This window comes from Ambystoma mexicanum, chromosome 14, assembly GCF_040938575.1.
Source record: "Ambystoma mexicanum isolate Mex_15411 chromosome 14, UKY_AmexF1_1, whole genome shotgun sequence".
NCBI lineage: Eukaryota > Metazoa > Chordata > Amphibia > Caudata > Ambystomatidae > Ambystoma > Ambystoma mexicanum.
The window spans coordinates 415,902,966-415,923,024 of NC_090940.1; the positions used below are offsets into that span (position 1 = coordinate 415,902,966).

Here is a 20,059-nt window from a genome sequence, read left to right on the forward strand (position 1 = left end):
GGGTCAGCGAGTAACAGGTCTTTTTCGCATTGATTTTAGATTGTAAACAGGCTATTTTATCTAGAAGTGCCTTCTGGATTTTGCTGCACCATAGTGCATCTGTGACACATTTATCAATAGGGACAATCGGGGATTCTAATTGTTTTAGAATCTTAAAAAGGATGGGACCTTAATGGGGTGCTTGCTAAACTCATGCCCCCCCCCCCCCCTTTGAACCCATGCATAAAGCTAGTCTCAAACACCTGACCTATAAAACTGCCTTCTTAGTAGCCATTACATCCATAAGAAGGGTGGGTGAAATTCAAGCTGTTAGTGCAGGATTCTTTCTTTACTGTTCACAAGGATAAGCTGGTTCTACGTACTCACCCTAGGTTCTCACCTGTGCATTTCAAAATTCCATGTTAACCAGTCCATTGAGCTACCGGCCTTCTTCCAAAAACCCAAAAGCTCTGCTGAGGTGAAACTACACACACTAGATGTGCGAAGAGCGGTCCTCTACTACATAGACAAGACCAGACCGCTAAGGAAGACAGATCAACTGTTCGTCTCCGTAGCTACAGGCAGAGAAGGAGATCGCGTCTCTAAAGGTGCCATCTCCAAATGGATAGTCAAATGTATCAAGCTGTGCTATTTCCTTTCAGATAAACTCTGCCTTTTACGCCAAGGGCCCACTCTACAAGAGGCACTGGGGCCACTCTGGCTTTCATTGCTAATGTACCCCTTGACACCATTTGCAAAGCAGCTACATGGTGCTCTATTCACATCTTTACTCGGCACTACTGCATTGACGCTCATTCCAAGACAGATACTCAAGTGGAACAAGCGGTTCTAAGACATTTATTTGCTCATGACCCGTCTCACATCCCACCTCCTTCTTCTAACACTGCTCGCTAATATATGCACAGCATGTGATCTTAGCAGGTTCAAAAAGCCTCAGAAGGGATGCATTACTCACCGTAATCGTATTTCTGATGCTTGTATCTGCTTAGATTCACATGCGCCCGCCCTTCCTCCCCTCTGAGAGAAGGCGCATGGGTGCTTGTAGTCTTATCTATCTTATCTGCTTGGATACTCTGTACTCGCGCTACTCCATGTCAGAAAAAATACAATCTGAGGGTCCTATACGCGTGGGGGATCATGGGTACAGTGGACGCCAAAGTAGGGATAGTATTACTGGCACACCGTAGGTCGACGCCCATTTTTGAGTTTTGAAAAACAAACTGTAATACTCCGCAGCTTCCGCTAGATGTCGGCCTATGCACAGCATGGGAATCTAAGCAGATACAAGCATCAGAAATATGATTACAGTGAGTAATGTATCCCATATAACATTTGTTTTTTTATCAAATTTTGTCCTTTTTTCATTTTTTTCTAATGCAACCATTCAATAAAACCTTGTGTAATCCAATAACATGGCTCTTGTCAATTATCCTCCCTCCCCACGCCCATGCATTGGTAACAAAACCAGAGTAACCTTATCACAGCTTCTGCAATCGTATCCAATAGCTTAACTCTCCCATGGCAGGTTATCGTCCATACTTGTTGAAAAGGGGGAGTCGCGCCCCTTCTAAATTTGTGCGTATCCCCTCCAACAAATGTGTCGGGTATTCCATGTCATATATGGTACTTGCTTTTTGTAGCCATTCCTTTTCAGTGGGGAGGTCTTTTTGTTTCCAGTGCTGTGCATCTCAGCTTCTTGCTGCCACTAGCAAGGTCGACACCATGTGGCCTACCTATTCCGCCACCCCATCCTCTGCACTCACCCCAAACACCAGCCAAGGAGATGGGACCTCAACGGGGTACAGAGGATCCTTAACCAAAGCCAGGACCTCAGTCCAGTATCTTTGTATACCGGGGCACACCCACAACATAAAATAATCTGCACCGGCTTCCTACTGCACCAGCAGCACAAGTCTGCCCCTGCGTACACTCTTTCCAAAGTAGCCTGGGGGTAGGACCAATGATTGATTTGAACATCTGCATTCTATGCTGCTGCGACTGTGGCCAGTTTTGCGCCTCTGCAGATTCTCGTCTACAACTGGTCACTTAGGTCCATCTGCAAATCCTTGGCCCACTTTGGACGGGGAATTAAGGCGTAGTGACCCAATTGATATTCTCCCAACGGAGGGCAATTTGGCTATCCGCCCTTTTGTAATTGTATTCTGCAAAATTATCTTCTCCACGGCGATAAGATCCCTTTAAAGATTGTGCCCCACAACCCGGCATCATTAACACCCCTTTGAGCTGAAAGTAGCTAGATACTGAGAGCTTGCCTACACAAAGGCATTCCTCCAATCAATCTAGTGACTCAAAACTACCCTCTTCCCACATCTGCCCCGCTCTAAATAGGCCTACCTCGTACCACAACTTGAAAGCGTGATGGTGTCTAGAACCAAGTTCCGCAAGGGCAGCGCTCATATACAACTAAGCGGTGAGAGCCATTGCGTGGTGCTGTTTTCTCTCATATTGACCAGAGGCTCGCTTTATAGGACGTCCCACCCATTTCCACCCCTGATCCCAATCATCCACGCCTCCATCACTAGTGCATATAACTGAGGTGACAAAGGGCAGCCATGTCTGGTACCTCTGGCGCTGCAGTTAGGCAGGACATCCCCCCCATTGACTATTACCCTAGCTCTCAGGGAAGAGTAGAGGGTTGCAATCCATCCCAGCCAGCGCTCCCCCATACCTATTTTCACCAAAATACCCCTCATAAAGGCCCATTTGACACGCTCAAATGCCTTTTCGGCATGCAGGGAAAGGAGCAGGGCTCCTCTTTGCTTTACTCCTTCTCATTTAGGATATGGAGGCAGGATTTGGAGGGTCTTTTGCAAGTTGCCTATTACAAATTAAGCCTGTTTGGTGGGGGTGAATCAACCAGGGAAAGCAAATATTCTCCCCTTAGTGTTCACATTTAACAATGATATAGGTCTATATGATGAGCACTGCCTACGATTCTTACCAGGTTTGGGAAGAACTATCAATACCTCCAGAAAAGTAGGCAGAATATCATCAATCACCATGATTGAGTTCAAAACCCTTGCCAGAGGGCCCGCCAAAATCTCTTGAAACAGTTTGTAAACATCTGAAGTGTAGCCAACCTCCTCCCAGTGCCTTACCCAGCTTGAGGTGGTTTGTAGTGTAAAGCACATCTCCCCCGATGATGTCCACCCCCAGAGTGCCTCTCCCCTGTGGTCAATTGTGGGATAGGAAGCACCTCCAAATAGTCCCCTTTGTCACTCTCCCTTCCCCAACGGGGGTTGAGCATAAAGCTGGTTCTAATACTCTGCAAAACAATCTGGAATATTCCCTGGAACACCAATCCGGCTTCCACTGGCATCTTGTATGTGGTCTACTCTCCTCTCCACTTGATGCTCGCGGACATTATTTGCTAGAAGTCACTACACGAACCCCTTCTCGCTGCCTACCATAGCACATTTTCTTCAGGACTTCCCCCATCAGGAGTGAGTGCTGTTCTAGTTTTTTATCCCTCATTGCCCCTAGCACTGCATCACAAGCTGCACCTTGTTTCATTAGTTTTCCCCACATACTCTGTATCTCCTCCCTGAGTCGCCCCTCCATTCGGGCCCTTTCCCTTTTTCCCAGGCCCCTTCCGTTATGAGGAATTCTCGTTTTGTTGCCTTGGCTGCATCCCACACATTTTTCAAGTGCGCACCTCCTGTGGCATTGGTCTCAAAATAGTGGCCAATCCATCATGAGACAGTCATTACAGCGCCATCTGGGTGTCCCAGTCCTCCCCTCTTCCACCCACCATTCCACTGTGACCATCTCGTGATCTTTCCAGGTCACTGCTTTCACACTAGGTGAGACCACCCCTGCCCTCTCCTGTGGTATTAGCAGTAGGTCGATCCTAGTGTATGTCTAATATGGGGGGCGAGAACAAAGTGTATCCTCCCGCCTGAGGGAACTTGGACCTCCATGCATCAACCCAAAAGTGGTCCTGCAGCCGCTGGGCAAATGACTTGTGCTCTCTTCCACAGAGGTGTTGCTAGAGGGGGGCTGAGGGGGCTATAGCCCCTAGTCCTTTGGTTGTAGCCCCGGATGGAAACTCAGGGGCTACAACCAAAAGGATAGTTAGCCCCGAGTCTCGACAGCTCCGACATTAGCATAGCCCTGAATCTTGTCCAGACCTAGCAACACCCCTGCTCTTCCCCATGGTTCAACTGTATCTCCCCGGGCTGACCACCAATTCACAGCTGTCTGCAATCGGGTTAAAATCTCCACTCACCACCATCGATACATCACCAGGAAGACCTGCAGGAGAAAAGCCAGCTGGTCCGCATTAGGAGTGTAGAGTGACGCTAAATTGAGCATCCTCCCATCTAAGAGGCCGTTAATTTCCACAAATAGACCCCCAAATCCCTGCCTAACCTGGACCTTCGTCAGTTGCATAGAACGTGCAAGAACAATCCCACCCCCTCCTTACTTGTTTTATGTGAAGCCCCAATAAATTTGCCCATTGCCCATTTCTCTCAAAGTGCGTTCCCTTCCTTGCCTGTAATGGGTTTTCTGTATGAAGAACAACTCTAGGTGAGTTTTACTGGTAATTTGTGCTGTAAGGGACCTCGGGGAGTTCAGTCCTTTCACATTCAGTGTAGTTGCCTTCCGATTAGTCATTCTCAAACCACAAATGCTGTCTCTCAACCTTTCCCATGGTCAAGCTAGCTCCCCCCTGTAGCTACAATGCTGTAATGCATGTAATCCCCCTCTCCCACAATTCAAATAACGTATTTAACATCCTCTGGTAGTTACACCCGGCCAGGAACCCGTGCCCGGCCTCCCTAAAATGCCCCGGAATCCCCGGGACAGTAGGAGAGGGTAGAAACGACTTTCCTGTCGAACAACTCACTTATAAACTGTTACAACAATACTACCTGTCCAAACATAGTACATAACATTCTATTACTGCAGTGCACCCTCAACCGGGAGCTTTCGATTACGATGCCTGGAGTTTACTGTATTTCCTTTCAGCAGGCTCTTTATTACAGTCCTTTGGTTGTTCGAACGCACTGTTAAAGTTCCTGTATTCAGCGTTGGCCCGCGTTGCTCCCTCTTTCTGCAGTTCTGCCAACAACTGGGCGGCCCCCTTACACTGCTTCAGCTCACATTTTTCTCCATTGTATTCAAAGCAAGGGCAAAGGGAAACTGCCACCAGTATCTCCTTTCCCCTAAAGCCATTTCATCAGGTGCCTGCATTTTCTCCTCTGTCCCAGCGTGTAGGTTGACCAGTCCTAGAATATCTGCACTGAGGTGCCTTCCCATTCTACTTCCCCCCCCCCACTGCACGTACCTTCGGCACAAGGTTTTCCTTGTCTCTATAGTAGTGGCCTTTAACCACCACTGACCGTTGGCTACTCCAGCTCTTCTGTGGACCTTGTCAAAGCAGATCTCCCTGTCAAATGTCTCATCCATAAATTTCTTCAGCACTTGACCCACCAGGCGCTCCAATTCCTTAGGCGACTCTGCTTTTTTTCCTCTAGAGACCCCATGTCCTTAAATTATTCCTCCATATTTTAATTTTTTATTTGCATTTTGTATATTGTGCGTCAACTAACCCGTGGGCATCAGAGCACAGCACAAACAGGTATGGAGCAAGGGCTGAAAAGTATCAAAATTCATAATGCAATATTCTAAACTGGACATAGACGTTTGTAGCTCTTTACGAAAGCAGGAAAAAGATGAGCCGTGACTTGTAATGAATTCCATATCCATGGGAGAGCAACAGATAAAGCTTGCCAGGCAGCACACATTTTTATTTAGGGAATTTGAAGGCGACTAACCTCTTTAAATTCGAGTAGCTCGAGCTCCTCCAGAGGTAAACAGACTGGCTAAATTAGAAGGCTGATGTACCACAACGGCCTTAAGTCATGCATGCCTGCCACAGTGGGGGAAGGACTGTGGTTACCAAGAAGTAAGCTCCTCCACAGAATTTGAGAGCATCCTATTGTGGGGACCATTTGGGACATCTGGAGACGAGGGGTAACATGGCCCTCACCCCGGGTCACCTCTGGGTGCTGGGAGTTACGGATGCTATTGCGAACCTGGAAAGATTTCAGAATGGGCTTGAGGCGCTCTAGAAAGGATTGTTCCAGCTCAACCTAATCGAGCTGGAAGAGGCGCTTGGCATCGGTACACTTTCTGTCTTTGCGTGCCTTCAGCTAAAGGGGGTGTTAACTGGAGAGGGTTGGAGGGAACAGATACATCAAGACCTCGCCTCCTTTGAAAAAGTCTTAGATAAAGAGACTGAAATAAAGGGACTGATGTCGGCGATGTATGGAGCTCTTGTGGAATCCGGGAGTGGGTCCACTGAAAAGACAGTGGGAACGAGACATGGAGAGGGAAATAGACTCCTCCCTGTCGGGTAGACTCTGTAAGGGAGCCTCTCAGACATCGATCTCCAGTCAGTATAAGCTGCATGCCATCAAGCTCCTACACAGGTGGCAATGTGATCCGGTCACACTTTCCAAAATGTATCAAAACGTCAGCCCTTTTTGTTGGCGGGAATGCAAATCGAAGGGGCTGTCTATTGGTGTATGTGGTTGGGGGTGTTCAAGGGTGAAATTCTTTTGGGATGAAGTCCTGGGGTGGATCAAAGAGCTGGGCGGGATCTCCTGGGTTAAATCCACAATGACGTTCTTGTTTGGCCTGGAAGCGAGGATGGAGAATGTCAGACTGCCGGAAAGGACCTCCTCCCTACTTTGAGCAGCAAAAGCGTGTTTAACCAAGAAATGGAAAAGTGTACACCCCCCAGGTAAAAAGGAATGGATTCATGTTGCTATGAACATGTATATCATGGAACGAATAAGAGCAGGGCTTCATGGACATGTGGGGAGAATTTGTTAATAAATATATGAAACCCTGAGCAAACTTGTCAGAGGGAAATGCAAATGAATGAGAGAGGGGGAGTTTGGAATCGTTTGCGGAGAACAGACAGTGCCTTGATTGATTGGGGAATCTGATATAAATGTGCACCTGAGCGGCAGCTAAGTGCCAATGGACATTGTTTATGAAGTCTTGGTCACCAAATGGTTTAAAGATGTGGTTTAAGAAGGGAGAAGGCAGTATCAAGTGGGTGGGATAAGAGGGACGGTTCTGAGGGAGTTGGGGGATGTTATTGTGAAGGTTGGGTGCTGGGTGGAAAGAATGATGATTTTCGATGAGAAGTGATTTAACTGTCTTACTAAGTTGGTTATTGTATTGTATCAAAATGTATAATAAAGGAAATAACATTTTTAAAAAAGTCATGCATGTAATGTTGAATTGTGTGTGCTTCCAAAGCAAGCTGATGCAGGTCTGATTGGAGAAACATTATCACATTACTTTTTTTATCAAGAACAAGTCGAGCTGTAGAATGGAACATTGATCTAAAAGGTCAGAGGGCATTTTAGCAACTCCCAGTAACAGCAGTTAATATGTGACAAAACCAAAGCATGAGGAAAAGTTTGAAATACGATTTGCAATAAGAGATGCATACGTGCATAGTTTTCGGTCTTCGTTTTTTTCTAATTGTGGTGCTGAGGGATAGTTTTGAATCTGGGCAAAATCCAAGAGGTCTAGCAGTAGATGCAATGGGGGGAATTATGCCATCCCCAGCTTGTGTTTTGTTTGGATTAAATTTGAGATTAGCCAGTGGCAACCAAGATTTGATTTTTGTGAGACAGTCCTCTAGACTAACGGGGTAATCACGAATTGGGCGGTAACCCTTAAAAGCGGCGCTAATGCTATTACTGCCACATTTAAGGGTCCGGCAAATCACGGGTTTCGCAGTATTTACCCCAGCTCTGAGCTGGGGCGAAATCTGCCGGGAATTTGCTGATTTTCGGTGCTATTACCGCATGGTAATAAGGCTGACGGTAATCCCACCAAAAATTCACATTGGGTCCAATGGGGAATTCCTGAATGGGCCCAATGGGGACGTACTGTTCCACCGAACACGTGATCCGGCGCTAATAGCGCAGGACCGGTTGGCAGTAGCGCGATTAGTGCAGGCTGTATGCCTGCTGGAATACCGCCGGGATACCGCCCAACTCGTGATGAGGCCCTAAGAATGTCCTTTACTGTGAAGACACAGAAGCATATGTATACTGACTTTATATTTTGGGACCATCTCCCAGAGGTTCAACATAAATATTGGACATTGAAGGTGCTAGGGTGGAACCCTGCGGGACTCCATGTGTCATGGGCATAGATAATGACCTGTTAGATGTTGCTATAACACAGTGACCTTAATGTTCAAGTAAGAATTACACCATTTCATAATTGTACCTTTGAGGCCCATCTGACCATTCAAGATTGAGAGCAGAATTTCGTGATTAACAATGTTAAATGCAGTTGATAGATCAAGTAAAATCAATAGACATGCACTTCAATCATCTGTTATATTGAGTATATAAGTGTAGCTGTTCAGTACTAGGATATTGGCGAAAGCTGGATTGTTATGGTAGCTGATGTCGACGGATATGTTAATTTAGATACTTTTAAACCTTTTTTTCAATACTCTTGCCCAAGAAAGGAAGACTACTAATAGGCCTAAGATTGGAATAGTCATCAAAGTCAAGTGAAAGCTTCTTAAATACAGGTGTTAGAAGGCCTGTTTTTAGGTATGAGTTGAAAGGTACCTTGAGACAATGAAAGAGTGGACACGCTCCAAGAGAACAGTATGAGATGGAGGTTATAGCTCTTTAGAGTTTTTTTATAAATCTGATAATCTGAATAAAGTGTGGGTGTGATGGACTTCATGGTGGAGGAGAGCTCCTTGGATGATACAAGTTAAAAGGACTCCAGTTAGTAATTTGCAGAGAGTGTGTCAGTTGAAGATGCTTTTGTTGGAAGTTGACTACAGATCTGACTTATTTTGGAAGCAAAGAAAGAGTTAATGTCCTTACATTTGGGCATTGCTTGACAGGTTGCAGTGTTGTACAGTGGGAAAAAAAGTATTCAGAAGTTGGACCCAGCTTTTAGAATGGAAGTTGTGTAAAAGTGAGATTTAGCCTTTACAATTGGTGCTTTGCCCGATTGACTGTGAGCGTTACTGTTTGAGAGGCTTCTGTATGCAGTTCTTGTTATTGTTTCAGGAGCTTACGTAGCTGCCTTTTTATTATTGGACAATTTGGGAGAATGCCAAGGAATTTTAATAGTTTTCCGCTCTTTTCCATTTTGGAGGAGCCTCAGAATTATCATTTTAAGATGATTTTGCAGAAATCTTTGAATACTGTGTCTGAAGTTGCTCAGTTACATGCAGAGGCAGTTGATGCATATTGCAAATGGATACAGGAAACCATAAACATTGCACGCCCCACTCTTGCTGCTGCAAATTTCATGATTGAGAAGACATTTGTTTACACAAGTCTCCTCCTGCTCCTCACAAGAAAACAAACGATTCTCCACAGAAGCTAGCTCAGAAAGGCTTTTTGTTTGCCACCCAAAGCAAAAACAATTGAGCTAGGCTTGCACCTTAGCCAACAAGCCCTGCACAGATGCATGCACTATGACTGTCAATACTGGGAAACCTAGATTCCCTTGGTCTTACTTTGTTACTGCTTTTAGTTATTTTTTATCATTGTACAATGCATCTTACAATGGGGTACGCATTTTGTTTTGCCCTAGACTAACACTCAGCGGGTTGTTAGTTATTCTAGGTGAGCCTAAGGGACAAGCTGGCGACAGCAGTTACTTTTTCCTATTTTGTTTGTGTAATTTACTTAACAGCGTTTGGCTGCCAACTGTGACTAGTGCCCAGACATGGCCGTGCCAAATCGTTTTTCATTTGTTCTTTGGCCATCTTGTCATTAATCCTTCTTCCAGGCCTGTCGGGACAGAAAAATCCTTATAGGGGCTTCCAGTGCCCGGGAAAGCAAATGCCTTTAGCGGACTAGTGCAGGGCCATGGGTGTTTGCTGCCAGGACTGTCTGGTCCTAGTCCACAAAGTGGTTTCAGTGTCAGTGGTATTCATGAGTTGTACCACAAGTGGTCCTGATTGGACCCCTGCTGGGGTGTGGGTGTGTGGGCCAGATCTTTGACTAGTGGGAGTTTCAGCTCTTATCTGGCTTTTTGAATAAGATGACCCCCTGCACCCACTCTGGAAAGATCCTGGAAGAAACGTAAGGAGACTGGTGACCCGTTGGACGAAAGCCTGACAACCTGCTAGAGCCCTATCTTGTGGAAAATCTCCTGTAGTCCTGCCAAGGAGTTGCGTCCCTTGGAGTGGAGGGAACATCCATTCTCGACGTCATCTCGAAGTCTTAAGAAGAAGAGCATTCAGAAGTGCACCTGGACCGCCCAGTGGCTGACCAGCTCAGAGTTTGGGCTACCATGCTGCTGTCACCGTACTTTTTTGAGGCCTGGAACTTGGGAGATCCTCTGCTTGTGCTACAATACTCAACTCTGCAAAATATCATAGTTCCTAGCATCGAGGGGACCCGAGATGGAGGCGAAGTCTGACCGCGGCGCGTTAATACTCTTGCGTCGCCGTGCATTGGTGGTTGTCTGAAACTACTTACCTGCACCCAGTCCAGTCCTCAGAGGCGCCCTGCATCGGGTTTTTTTTCTGCATACTCCACCTTTAAGACCTTGCACCAGCATTTGTCGCTGACGGGAGATGTTGCCCGAATCTGCAGTCCCTCTGGATCAAGGACTGAAGCTGATGGTGGGAAGAGCGACCTCAAACCCTCTTCAGACCTGCCAAGTCCTATGAAGAATCCGAGTAGGGGGGGCGAGTTGTAGCAATACACCAAACTCCCTCATAATTGTTTGACAACTTTTATAAACATTTGAAATAGTTTGGCTTTGCCATTGCTTGTTCACTCAAGCACTCTGAAAGTTGGGGACACGTTAGGACAACTAGTCCTCTACCACTTGGAACTGTACATTGGACCCCAGACACCCTACCTTCATTTTTTTCAGCCTCACAGAACTGTATGGAACTTTGGTGAACATTTGGGCACAAGGACCCATTCATTTTAGGGATGGACTTCTGAAGCTAGTATTGTATCTTTGTGGACCTGTAGTGTTTATACTAATCTGTACCTAACTTTTCAGGGGTTTGATATGTATTTTGCCCTACTCCAATGATTAGGGAATATGTATCTATTAGTGTTGTGTGATAATATTATGTTGTCTTTTTCTCAGCGTTATATGGCCATAAATGGTGTTTTTTTTTTATAACTGATTGTCTAAGTGTAATCCCTGACTCGCACTGTGTGTACTAATTTAGGACCCCTTACAAGCTCACCACCTCTTGAGACTTGGCCTTGATCACTCGCTTTGCTTCCTTGAACTGGTTTGGCTACAGCTCCCAGAGTTATCCCTGTCACTACTGTGTTGGCCTTCGATACATCTGTCCACCAGGCCAGAGTATAGAAAATCGGTCCTAACATTTATACCAGAATGCTGCGTAACCACAATCCTGAAATGATCAAATCCACTGCTCTCGTCTTTCATTTGATCTTGCCCCAAGCGCTCTTCCGTGAGCGAACTATGGCAATTTTCTGTATCCTTGCATTCCAAGCCTGAACCAACTCAGCACCATATCCCATGTCTTAATTGTGCCAACCACCCTTGAACCAAATACTGGCATACTTCAGCAGGAATAATCCCTCTCACGAGCTGATATATATGGGTCTATTGGGGTTATAGCACTGAATCAGCCCTCAACTCATTAGTAACTGTCTCTGTTTCATCTCCTACAGATGTTTTCTGGGGCTGGAAAACAGCCTAGGCCAGTTCAAACCGCTCTGTAGGAGGTGGGGGGGGGGGGTCGGTCTGCCCCTCAGACGCATATCCAGACACACCATGTCAGTGAATAGGGCTTCAGAAAATGTATTAGTACCCCCAATCTCTACCATACTGGTACACTGGGCTAGTAATGCTGTAAAGTCAGATGCACCCCTGGTAAAGCCATAACTAAACTACAGCTATCAGCAGCCTACTCCACAACGCAAGTGTGGGGTAATGGAATAACTCTGTGGCCAAAATGGGGTCCTTAAATAGCACCTCACTTCTAGGAACCATATGGTGGTCTGTACAACGGAACATCAAAAAGGTTGACGTGGCAGGGAAATTTCAGTAGAAATGGCCTTGGCGACAAAAATGTCAGAGCCAAGATAAGCAACCAGAAAAGGCAAAAAGTCTAGCGGTCCCAATAAATGGGAAGCAAGCTCCCAAGAATATGCTCTGACAAACACAAAAGTTGCAGTTCGGGACCTGAGAATTATCGAATTTAGAGCACCCCTTCACATTGCCTATTTTCAGTCTCTCAAATCAATGTATTGATGATAATTTGCAAGTAATAAAAATACTGTTCTAGCAAGAAACTGTAGCTCGGTAGTGATCTATTATTCATTTTTTCTTTTCAAGGTTGCGAAGTTACACCGGATGTAAACATCTCTGCTCAAAAGTTTAACATTAAACTTCTGATACCGGTTGCAGAGGGTATGAATGAAATCTGGCTTCGATGTGATGATGTAAGTATTCCTCTGTTATGTCCCTTGTTTTGCGTGGTTCCCTGATCGCTCGTTTATGATTGTCAGATCAATCTGAAATGTTAACAATGCTTTCTAAATGCTTTTTTTCTTAAATTGTAGGAAAAACAATATGCACGGTGGATGGCAGCTTGTAGGCTAGCCTCTAAGGGCAAGACTATGGCAGATAGCTCTTACAATATTGAAGTTCAGAACATACTGTCATTTTTAAAAATGCAGCATATGAATCCAGAGCCACAATTTATTCCGGAGCAAATCACAACAGACATTAATCCAGAATGCTTGGTTTCGCCGCGCTATCTGAAAAAGTACAAGAATAAACAGGTATTTGAAATTTTCTGATAAACCATTGTAATTTTGCAATGCTGTTACTTGTTGTAACCATACCTCCATTCTCAATGTAGGACAATTAATGAGTGATAGAGAAACATATGATACTGGTGAAGAAATTTGCGCAGTATAATTTATATAATTTATATTTCTGGGAACATTGCAGTGCCAATGTACATGTATGTAGCCAGCACTACTGCTCTACAAAACAGGGAGAGGAATGGGTGAGGTGTGGCCACTTCAGGCTATCATGTGTGAACTGACCCCCCCCTATCCCTAATGTCTACTTTGGCTCAAATAGAGAAGTGCCCTATTAAGCTTTTCCAGATAAATTGGAACTTTTCACAAAGTGTGTTTCAGTAATCCTATGCACTGTCCTAATGTGGTAACAAGTATGGTCTTTCTACTACTCCAACTCACAAATTAGCCAAACCACAGCACTGCCTTACTGTGCAGTCTCCCTCATGTGCATCTTGCACAGATGGCATCTCCTGCTACCACACACGCTCACTGGACACCAGAATCCCAACTCCAACTGCAGTGCCTTGAGAATACCAAGCCCTTTTCCTCTGGCTGACCACCTAGTTATAGGCAAATCAAAACAAGATGGCTCTTTATGGCTGTTATGGAAAATGTTGTTTCTCAAAACTTTAATGTGTCTTATAGTCTGCACTGCTATTGATATCCCTCTACTTGGTCCTTAACCTGCATTGGCTATGTGCACTTTCTTTAATCTTGGTCTAACCTGTCCTTGCGTAGCACACTGCCACTACCCCATGCCCAACCCCACATGAAATTTCCCTCAATCCTTGTGCTTTGGTGCTTCTTGTGTAAGGTGCCTAAGTCGGCAGAAGGGTCTGAGTCCTGACACTTGGATAGACCTAATGGGTTATCCAGTCATTTTTGTTCGGCAGGAATTCTGACGAAGTAATTTACTTCGACAGAATACTGCTGGAAAAACTCATCAAATTTTATGGTGTGTGGAGGGACCTGGGGTGGGGGAATTCATGTAGGGAAAGAGGGGGTTGAGGGCGGGGGAACACCCCTGATCGGCCAAAACTAAATCTGTTTTTTTTCAGCAGAATTATGGCAAAGTAAAGTACTTTAGCAGAATTCCTGTTGGAAAAATAACATAGAAACCCTGATGGGGTCCCTTCACCTAACATCTTCAACTGCATCTCTCTCCAAGGTATTATGTTGTGTATGGGTTGAGCTGGCAACCTTGCCACTTGGGAAATATATATTGACTTATGCTAGTGGCTGAAAAAAAGCTTCTTTGAAAGATCTTGCTTAGAAGACGGATGGAGCCCTTTGACACCCTTCCCCCATAGTCCCAGTTCCATTTTAGATTATTAGTAATTAGGTCTGTAGGAATATGTTTGGTAATGTCATCGGAGAAATCGCCAAACCTTCTCCAGCATGGGGTCTGGCATGGATTCACATGCTCATGAATATTCCCCGTCGTCAGGCTGGGAATCCTCGGTAAAGAAAAAACCAGTATCAGTTTCGTTTCTGATCTGTCTTTCGTAGTAATAACCAATCACTGGTCTCTGCGTCATACTGACCACAGCCAATGACTGCCCTCTACCTAAGCACCGCCTCTGGCAGCCATCTTCAGATTTTTACCGCACGTTCATGTGTTGGGATCCTCGTGCTATTGCTCTCGAGCGTTAGTGCTATTTTTTCGCGCTTTTTACAAAAAACTTCGATTCTTTCGGTCAAAAGAGCCTCAAGCTCCACCGATCCTACATCCGATCAACGGGGACCCGTGTCGGATTCATCTGTGCCCCTCAAGGGTGAAGATTTCGTCGAGCTACACTTCGGAGGACTCCAGAAGCTTCTCAGGCCCTGTCTCGGAGATGGCCCAGGAGAAGGGAAGCTCGACGCCCGGAAAGCTGTTCAGGGTCTGCCCTGGATGCCAGCTGCAGAACGTCTTCAAGGAGGACGAACACTCTTTCTGCCTTTACTGCCTTCATGAGGACAAGACGCACGTGGAGAAGGACTGTGCGTTTTGCGGCAACATGTCGGAACGGACCATGAAGGACCGCCATCAACGTCTCGCCAACTGGCTGGAGGGTAAGAGCCCGTCTGGCGAGAAGAAGAAGAAATCCGAGCGGTCTTCTAAGACCTTTGAGGGCGCCCCGGCGACGGGGGCCCAACATAAGGCCAAGCACCGCGAGTCCGCTGGCACCGGGAGCGCCGAACGGTCGGGCTCTGCGGGCGCCAGGCAGGGCGCACCCTCCCCGGCACCATCAACCACGAGCCAACGCTCTGGGTCGGGTAAGAGGAAGGCCGAGCACCCGGCGAAGCTCCTGGAGAGGCCCCGGTCGAGCTCTAAGGCAGAGGAGGAGCGTGGCAGTGCCCCCTCCCTCAAGGATAAGGCGGTGAGCGCACCTAAGGTGGTGAAGGCCTTGATCCATCCGGCCAAGCCCTCTATCGAAACGGTCGCGGCGGCCCTGGCTCAGCCTGTGGTGGCTGCACCAGTGGTGGCGACCTCAGGGCCCAGAATCTCCCTGCCTCCTCGGAGGGAGTCTTCCTTTGTGCCCATCGATAGGACCCCCGTGAAACCCTCCGTGGGGAAGAAGGGGGGGCAGGGCGTCGTCGTAGAGTCAGCCTCAACCTCAGAAGAGGAACTGATCGAGGTCTTAAGCCACGGCCTAGGCGTGGAAGAAGGCCAGCCCGTCGGAATGGACCCCGACGCAGGTGACGACGACGACATCGTCGAGGATACCGACGGGGCCCCTGCTCGCCCGTCGGATTCCCCTCTGCCAGCGCCGCAAGACAACTCGGCGGCCATTTTGTTGGCCATACAGTCCTTATGCTCCGAGATAAGGACGAGGCTACCGTTACCGACGGAGGAACCTCTCCCGTCGGGGGATCCAGAACCGGGACCTTCTGGTGTTCCCCCTACCAAGAAAAGAAGGATCCATCCACCACCTCCTTTTCAACCGTCGCGCCCCTTCCAGCCCTCCTCCCCGTCCACCCGAGGGGATGATACGGGGACTGACACGGCAGCGACGGGTACGGACGACGAGGCATACGACGAGGATTTTCCGTCGTCGCCTCCCACCAGGGCCTCTCCGCCCGACGAGATCGGATCTTTCCACTCCATGATCTCCAGGGCTTCCGAGCTTTTCCAACTCTGCCCGGAGGAGAAGAAAAAGGAAGGCTTCCTTTATCAGCGGCGCGAGGCCAAGAGGAAGACGGTCCTCGCAGTGCCTCTGTTGGACGACATTTGGGATGAGGGCCTTTCCCTCCTCAAGAACCCTTCCACGACGCCAGCTAGAAGAGACCGGTACGAGAAAAAGTACCGGGTCCCGGACACGGCCCCCCTATGCCTCCGGGCGCAGCCTACCCCGGACTCCGTCGTCTCCGCGGCAGCCAGGAAGAAAGCGGGGGGGGGGTGCGGCCTCCACATCGACTTCCCCGCCGGACGGCGAGGGAAAGAAATTGGATACTATGGGGCGTAGAGTCATCTCGTCGGCAGCGACGACGATTAAAGCGGCCAACGCCTTGGCTATCGTGGCCCGCTACGACAGGGAGCTCTGGTACAAGATGGCTCCCCTGCTGGATTTTCTGCCGGACGACAAGAGGGCGGAGGCCCTTGAGATCCTGCAGGAAGGTGAGGTGGCCTCGGACCACGCCATCACCGTGGCGACGGACATCGCCGACACTGGATTCCGCCAGCTGGGCAACGGTGTTTGCCTTCGACGTCGTGGATGGCTCAAAGCTACGGACTTCCGGCAGGACGTCCAGACCAGAGTCCTGGACATGCCCTTCGACGGGAACAACCTGTTTGGGAAGACAGTGGACGATTCCCTTCAGGCCATCAAGGCGGATACTGAGACGGCCCGGGCCCTTGGAGTCCTGCAACGACGGACGCCCTTTCGGAGCGGCGGAGGCAAGGGCGCCTCCAAAGGTTCCGGCGGCGGTTTCGCTTCCTACCGTCAAGCGGCCCGCTCGTCGTCGCAAGAGGCCTACAGAGGACGAGGCAAGTCTAGCGGACCCCGCCGTCGTCGCCAAGGAGGTCAAGGCGGCAAGGCCGCGTCCAAGCAGGATTGAACCGGCCTTGGGGTCGGGCCCCCACCGAAGCACCCCGGTGGGAGGCCGGCTGGCGGGCTTCGTCAGCGTGTGGGAGTCCATCTCCACCGACCGTTGGGTGCTGGACGCCCTGGCCCGGGGCCACGCGCTCGAGTTTCAAAGAAGGTGCCCGCGCGTCCCCCCCGTGGCCAGGAAAGAACTTCACGTCCCTCAACTTCTCCTGGAGGTAAAGGCGATGCTCAGAAAGGGCGCCATCGAACTCGTCCCAAAGAGGCTTCGGGGCTCCGGAGTCTACTCGAGATACTTCCTCGTGAAGAAGAAGACGGGAGGATGGCGCCCCATCCTGGACCTGCGACGTCTGAACAAGTTCATCAAGGCGCAGAAGTTCCGGATGGTCACCCCCCAGCACGTCCTGGGTCAGCTGGAGGAAGGAGACTTCCTATCGTCATTGGATTTGGAGGATGCCTACTTCCACATTCCCATCCTAAAGGGGCACCGCAAATTCCTCAGATTCGTGGTCCAAGGGCGTCATTACCAGTTCAAAGCCCTTCCCTTCGGACTACGGTCGGCACCCAGGGTATTCACCAAGTGCCTTGCACCGGTGGCGGCGCAGCTGCGCCGCGAGGGGATCCACGTCTACCCCTACCTGGACGACTGGCTCATCCGCGCCAAGACGAGGGAGCTCGCCGTGGTCCACACGGCAAGGACCGTCCAACTCCTCACGGACCTGGGATTCTCCGTGAACTACGCCAAATCCCACCTGGTGCCCGCGCAAGTCGCACTGTTTCTGGGAGCGAGGCTCGACACAGTGTCCCTTCTGGCCTCCCCGTCGGAGGAGAGGACCAGGACCATCTTGGGCAAGGTGCAACGGATGTTGGTGGCCGACGCGGCCAAAGTGAGGTCCATCAAGTCCCTCCTCGGGATGATGTCTTCCTGCATCTACCTCATTCCCGTGTGCAGGCTCCGGATGCGCCCGTTGCAAGAATTCCTGGATGCGCGCTGGATCCAGACGACGGGCAGCTTCGAGGAAAGGATCAAGCTCGACGAGAGTTTCCGACGAGCGATACGGTGGTGGGGCACCCGCGCGCATCTGACGGCGGGCATGGACTTCCAGACCCCAGCCCACCAGGAGACTGTGACCACGGATGCCTCCCTGGAAGGGTGGGGAGCGCACACCGAAAATCTGCACGCAAGGGGACTCTGGCTCCCGACGGAGAAGTCCCTACATATCAACGTCCTGGAGCTCCGTGCAGTGTTTTGGGCCCTCAGGTCCTTCCTTCCGTCCCTCAAGGGCAAGGTGGTGAGGATCTTCACCGACAACACCACCACCATGTTTTACATCAGGAAACAGGGCGGAACCAGGTCCCCAGCGCTGTCCAAGGAGGCGCAGGACCTGTGGCATTGGGCCGTCGCCCAAGGGATTTTTCTGGTGCCGTTTCATCTGGCAGGGATAAAAAACACCATCGCCGACTCACTCAGCAGGGAGCTGCGCTCGTGCCACGAGTGGGAACTACGGCAGGATCTGGTGGATCGCCTCTTCCGACGGTGGGGCACACCCCAGATCGACCTGTTCGCGACGGCGACGAACACCAAGTGCCGGAGGTTCGCCAGCAGGTTTCCCCAGACGAGGAGCATGGGCGATGCTTTCTCGTTCCCCTGGGAGGGCCTGTTCCTCTACGCGTTCCCTCCCTTGCCTCTGCTAATCCGGCTCGTCAACCAGCTCAAGAGGTCACGGTGCAGGATGATCCTCGTCGCACCTGCGTGGCCGAGGCAGATATGGTTCCCGGACCTTCTGGACTTGTCAGCGTCCCCGCCGATCAAGCTGCCGGCGGACGCGGATCTACTCTCCAGGGAAGGAGGCGCCATCCTCCACCACGACCCGAAGTCGCTGAACTTGCAGGCCTGGCTCCTGCAGCACTAGAGTTTGGAGGATACGACATACCGGCCGATTGCAGAGAGGTTCTTGCAAAGGCCAGGGCGTCCTCGACTCTTAAATGCTACGGACACAAATGGAAGAGGTTCTCTGTCTGGTGCCACGCACAGAAGATTAACCCTCTACGGATTACGGCTCCCCAAGTACTGCCGTACCTGCTGACGCTGGCCAAAGCTGGTCTGGCACATGCGTCCATCAAGATTCATCTTGCTGCGATCTCCCGATACACCAGAACCACGGGCCGGACGTCCTTGTGGTCTCATCGTCTGGTGAAAGAGTTCATGAAGGGACTGTTCAGATCGTTCCCGCCGGTGAAGGCTCCGGCCCCGGCGTGGGAGCTCAACGTGGTGCTGACCAAGCTCATGGGACCTCCGTTCGAGCCTCTGCACTCGGCCCCGTTGAAGTTTCTATCGTGGAAAACAGCTTTTCTTGTGGCCATCACCTCCGCACGACGAGTGGGAGAGATCCAGGCCCCTTCCTGCAAGGCCCCGTACTTGACTTTCCACGACACGAGGGTAGTGCTCAGGACGCACCCCTCCTTCATGCCCAAGGTACCGTCGGACTTCCATCTCAACGAACCCTTGGTGTTACCTGTGTTCTTCCCGTCGCCTTCGTCGCCGGCTGAGAGGACTTTGCACTCGCTGGATGTAGCTAGAGCGCTGAAGTTCTACGTGGACCGCACGAAGGGTTTTCGGAAGACGTCACAACTCTTTGTGAACTTTGGACCTGTCAATCAGGGGAAGGCTCTCTCGAAGGCTTCCATCTCCAGATGGCTCTCCGGCTGTATCATGTGCTGTCACCGGTTGGCAAACCGACCGCTGCCTGGCCGTCCGAGAGCCCATTCCACCAGAGCGATCGCAGCTACCACGGCGTTCCTATCTGGTGTGCCCCTGCTGGACATATGCAGGGCTGCTACGTGGAGGTCGACGCACACCTTCACGAAATTCTACTGCGTCGACCGGGATTCCAGGGAGGAGTCCAGGGTCGGCCAAGCAGTGCTGCGCAACCTGTTCGCCTGAGGTGAGCCTGGTGAGGAGGTAAGATGCTTAATCTTGAGTTGATGTGATGCTTAATGTTGAGCCTTTGCCACCTCCCGTGGTTGTGCATGTGTGTACTGCTATGTATTCTTTATTCATGAGCATGTGAATCCATGCCAGACCCCATGCTGGAGAAGGAACAAGTTACTTACCTGTAACTGTTGTTCTCCAGCATGGGTCTGGCATGGATTCACATGCGAACCCTCCCGCCTACCCCT

At 49.6% G+C, this 20,059-nt stretch overlaps 1 protein-coding gene across 4 annotated transcripts in view; it reads left to right on the forward strand.

The window, feature by feature from the left end:
• Window positions 1–20,059, forward strand: part of FERMT2 (FERM domain containing kindlin 2) — a 931,620-nt gene that overhangs the window by 633,338 nt on the left and 278,223 nt on the right. For all 4 annotated transcript variants that reach the window (XM_069637580.1, XM_069637578.1, XM_069637581.1 and 1 more), the window contains 2 exons: window positions 12,376–12,482; window positions 12,603–12,824. In XM_069637580.1, the coding sequence (XP_069493681.1) occupies window positions 12,376–12,482; window positions 12,603–12,824 (329 nt within the window). The remainder of the gene's footprint in view (window positions 1–12,375; window positions 12,483–12,602; window positions 12,825–20,059) is intronic.